The sequence below is a fragment of the Azolla caroliniana genome, unplaced genomic scaffold (genome assembly GCF_043228905.1).
Source record: "Azolla caroliniana isolate FFs.n. ecotype wild unplaced genomic scaffold, voAzoCaro1.0.p SCAF_1, whole genome shotgun sequence".
NCBI classification, from domain to species: Eukaryota; Viridiplantae; Streptophyta; class Polypodiopsida; order Salviniales; family Salviniaceae; genus Azolla; species Azolla caroliniana.
Window position 1 is genome coordinate 31,719,190 of NW_028230436.1, and position 4,987 is coordinate 31,724,176.

General features: G+C 37.9%; 1 protein-coding gene across 1 annotated transcript; it reads right to left on the bottom strand.

Moving 5' to 3' along the window:
• Positions 1-1,823: 1,823 nt before the first annotated feature.
• On the bottom strand, positions 1,824-3,408 carry LOC147869758 (uncharacterized). Its single transcript, XM_087332804.1, has one exon. It carries the CDS (start codon positions 3,286-3,288, stop codon positions 1,975-1,977), a length of 1,314 nt encoding a protein of 437 aa, XP_087188930.1. The 5' UTR covers positions 3,289-3,408; the 3' UTR covers positions 1,824-1,974.
• Between the last annotated feature and the right edge of the window lie 1,579 nt (positions 3,409-4,987).

Consider the following 4,987-nt stretch of genomic DNA (forward strand, 5'->3'; position numbering starts at 1 on the left):
CTTCTAGGTCTCCTTTAATGTAATCCCAGTATCCTTTCCCCATTAGGAAATTTGTCATTCTAAATTTCCACGCCGGGAAATTGTTTTTATCTAATTTCTCTGTGACCATTTGGCCTACATTCTCTGCAGCCATTTTTTTCCTTCCAAAAAACCAGGGTTTTGCTTTAGTTACTTCAACAAGTAACTTTCTGATTTCTGATCAGCAACCAGAGAAATAACTTTCTCAGATTAAGGCACTGCTATACTCTTCCTTACGAGCTACTCTGCTCTAATACCATGTTAAGAAAACGTGAAGAAGGCACTCGGGCTCTTCTTTTGTGCGCGCGGCGGATCGTAGTGTGCTGGATCGTTAGCGTGCTCTAAACAGACAGAGAAAGGAAAGGGGACTTACCTCTGTAGTAGCAAAATGGTTTTCTTCTATTACATGTAGAGCTCAACTTGCTCTCGTCAGTCTTCTGGTCTCTCACTCTCTCTCAGAGTTCTCTACTCACTATTCTCTGTTTTTTCTTACTACTTACTTCCTATTCACTCTACCTTACTTTTACCTAAGTCATAAGTTATTACACATGCAGCTAATTAGCTGCCAGTAGATAATTAGCTGTCAGTCGCTAAATAGCTGTTCACTAGCTAATTAGCTGTCACTAGCTAAATAGCTGTCACTAGCTAAATAGCTGTTTTACCTTTTTTGTTCACTAGCAGCTAAATAGCTACTATAGCTTATTTCTCATAAGCATCACATACCATGTTGAGCTTGCTTCTCAATAGTAACAAGTCATATTATTATCATTTTCTAATGCTAAATGAATTCTTATTGCCTGTTTAATTGATGGAATTTGTGTTTCAAGTAAGTTGGATTGAAAACTGAATTTTGATAGTTTTAACTTTTGGTTATTACTTGAGATTTTGGGTGTAGTAAATGGCCATTTGTATTTGTTTTAGGATTTGTCTCAATTCACATATCATTACTACTCTACTCACCTTGTACTATAATGTAAAAGGTCACTTAAGGGATTGTGAAAGACATGCCAAATGCATATGAGAAGAAGAGAGTGCATGAGTAACCATATAAGATACATGCAGCACACAATTCAGTAGATAAGAAAAAGATACAGAACTAAAGATACATACCAGAGAATTCCATCTCAGTATAAAGCTTATTATGTTTCTGGCATTATAATATGCATAATAACCCAAGAAATAGAATTTGCAGCATGGTCTGACTAACCATGTTTTGTGACTGACATGTCTAAATCTCAACTTACACATCAGGTTAGATAAAGCTTTACTGATTTATGGCCTCACGTTAAGAGGTTTAATATTTATGACATCATGCTAGTAGATAGAGATTTACTCTTGGCTCAATTTTGGAATCGCCGCACTCCAACTTAGGTCGGAAATTCCAATAAATTGTCAAATTTGATTGCGGCATACAATAGAATCCAACACCAGCATACAATAGAATCTAAGTGTAACTCATATATATATGCTTTGATTAAATTGCGATTCGCATTTCTCCATACGGCATTCAATTTGGCAACATGTAATAGAACGACAACTGTAACTTATACGCTATGGCATTTATATTACATGTCCAAAATCAAAGTGCAGTTATCACTAGATGGATTAGGTTGGCAGCATATCATTACAACTTAAACATTGTCAAGATTGAATTGTAAGCTTGACACGGACATATATCTCACACCAAATCATATGAAGACATATCCACTATTTAAAGACATGACTGTAAAATAAAATAATCATTTACGCAAACTTACACTATACCATAGCATTATAACATGTGATGATCATTTGGCAAAATCCTCAGAAAACACACCCACATTTAAAGATATATCATATAACATGAGATAATCAATAAACCAGTCTGCATATACAGTGCAGGTCCGGACTAATTAAAGATGAGAAATAAAAACCCATTGAAATTGTTCTATATTGCTGCAGCTTGCAGCGTTTTTCTCACCAATAATCACCACATGAACAATACCCTTTCTTGAAGACATGAAACCTGAAGGCATCTCTCATGATGATCTCTCGCCCGGTGATATAAGCCATATACTTAGTAGCAGTATGGCAATCTCCACAAACCCTAAGGTTCTTGATAATCCTTATGGTAGTCTTGGGAGGAGTTTTGATGAATCCATAGCACATGGCAAGCTTTTCACTATGGAAATTGATGGCTCGGACCTTGGCTGCCTCATCAATATCATGAAGAACAAACCTAGTATCAGGTTCATATCCAATTAAATACATTTCCTTGATGATACGGTCAAGCTCAGCGTGAATTGCTTTCAGTTCAGGATGGTTTCGATCATTAGCCATGAAAGAGTGGATTTTCCCATTCACCTCAATTCGGCTAAGTCCGGGTTCCTTCTTGATACCTCGTTCTTCCATCATTTTGCGGATTTTGTTCTTCTCTTCCCATCGATTGGCTACAGGTGGCGGCTTTGGGACAACACCACGTTCAACTGGTGTGATTAAAGGGACACCCCCGGGTAAGGTTGGAATCACAGCAGGTCCCACTGATGGTCTTGGAACAGCAAACAATACATTAGGAAGCCTAAAGTTGGTCTCTTTATTACTGGTCTTTCTCCCTAACGTATCCCGTTCTTTACATGTGATCCATCCTGATGGCATTCCTGCAAGCTGAGGAACTAACCTGTTGTTGTTTCCACTGATAAAGTTTATGATCTCATCCATATATGTGGTGCTGGTGTTGTTGCCATATATTAAGTTCATAAGATCATCCACCATGCTGGAAAGCTGAGAGACTAACCCGTTGTAATTGTTGTTTCCATGGATATAGTTCACAAGCTCGTCCATCCCAAGAGTGTCGTATATGCCGAAAAGCATCATCTGTATGTGAAAATGCACGCTTTCCATAAAAAACTGGAGCTTTTCGGAAGAATTACCTGAGAAGGAAGACGAAACATCCAAACTCCCCACGGTCTCCTTGCTTTCCACAGCTTCTTCTGCATCTGAACCTTCTTCTCCTTTAAGTAAACGAAAAGGTGCAGAGGACAATGATTTCATCATCAACGGAAGAGTAATAGCCGAGAACAAGCCTTCATGTTTCTTCTTCGTGTCTTCTGACCTACCATCGGTCGTCGAAGAAGCCATAACCACGCCATATCTCCAGTTAGTTCTGCTTCTGGGAAGCTTCGTGCTGGGTAACGACGGAAGGCGGGAGGAGGAGGAAGAAGTAGAGATTGTAGCGATTCTTTTATCGAGAGAAGGGGAAGAATATGCGTGAGCCTTGCAGAGGGCGTCCATGGCGGTTGTGAAACAGGGGAACCCTAGCTGAGCAGAGAAAGCGAGGGGAGGAGTAGGGGTGGAAGAAACAGGGAAGATGCGAACCTCTCTCTCTTCCTTCCTTCCTTCCTTCCTTCCTTCTCCCTTCCTTATCTTTTTATCAGATATTTTGGTTTCTTTTCTTCTTCTGCTTGAGTGGCTCCTCTCTTAAAAGTTAAAACCCCAAGAAATGTATTCTTTTTTTTCTCCACATACATTACATACATACATGTTATAGGGGTTTATCACATCCAAGACGGTGGTAGGCATGTGTGTGGGTGTGCCCCACGTCCCCGACCGTTTTCCATGTGTGAAGTGTTACCACACTACCTATACGGGGACATCCCCCGTCACTCCTCTCAGTTCTAGTCATACTGACACATACAGAGCACGCATATATGCTTTCTCTGCACATCATTAGACTCCCAATGTATAAAGAAAAGAACCTTGTTCCATTGGGTTCGCAAATGATAAGCAAGAAAAGATCATTCATGCCCAAGTTGAATCTAAGCTACAATAAAACGTAAATACTTCACGTTGTGCATTGCCCTAGTGGTTGGCTAGTTGCCATATGATATTGCAAGTTTTTTTTTTTTTTTTTCTGGCATGCGAAATAGTTTGGGAATCTTATCATGCTATTACAAAGTAGCAAAGGATAATCAAGGGATCATCATCCAATCAATGATTTTCCTTGGTCACAACTACAAGCATATAGAGGCATGCATGAATTATTTGGCTATTAGTCAGGATTAATGCCTACATAATTTGGCCTACAAGCCCACATAGTTTTGTTTGAAATACTTATTGTTAGTAGGGTCCGGCACAAGAATTGGAAATACAATCTTAGATTGCGCATTGATTTATAATAGACCCTTTGTGCACGAGATCTTTTACAAAGACTCTTCTATAGACACTCATTGAATATCATCAATTATATATCATATTGAGGATTAACACATTGGTGAATTGTTGGAGGGGCAAACCCCATGAAATTCAACAAATCAATATATTCTCCCTTTACATTGGATAGGCAATCACAAGCACAAACAAAATTAATAACTTAGCAAAAGATCTATACATAAAAAAGCTATAAAAGATAGAGAAAGTTTTGCAAGACCAATATCAATGTCAAATGTGAATGCCTAATATGAGTCTCTCCTTGAACTACAATCATAAATAAGGCATTTATAATTTTATGCAGAAATTTACTAGCTCACAAATCTGCTAAAACAATTTAATCTAAATAATTCAGTCAATAAACAAATTAATTTAAATCATTAATTAATGATTCACATCCTCCTAAATGGAGAGCAAAATTACTTCTATTGAGAAACAATGTAATTTAAATCATTCACTAATGATTGGCATCCTCTTGAATGGAGTGCATAACTACTATTGAGAATAATTTAAAATTTTTAAAAGAACAAAAAAGTGTTTCATGGTTAATCCAAAAGTGTTTTAACAGGCTCTCGTCCAAAGGCAGTTAATTTACTCAAAGTGATCCATCTTATACTGCCTTTGGACGAGAGATCCCACAGCTATCTTTATTTTTTCTTAACAGAACCAGGTAGCAAGCTGAAGATTCTAAACCCTACAAAGAACATCCAGCAAAAACAGTACAAACAAACATTCTACAAAGGACATATATAGAAATATTGAGACATACTTTAGGGGGCTAGGA

What these genes read in the sequence shown, in the direction of transcription:
- LOC147869758 (XM_087332804.1), bottom strand. Translation starts at nt 3,288, where the DNA reads ATGGACGCCCTCTGCAAGGCTCACGCATATTCTTCCCCTTCTCTCGAT.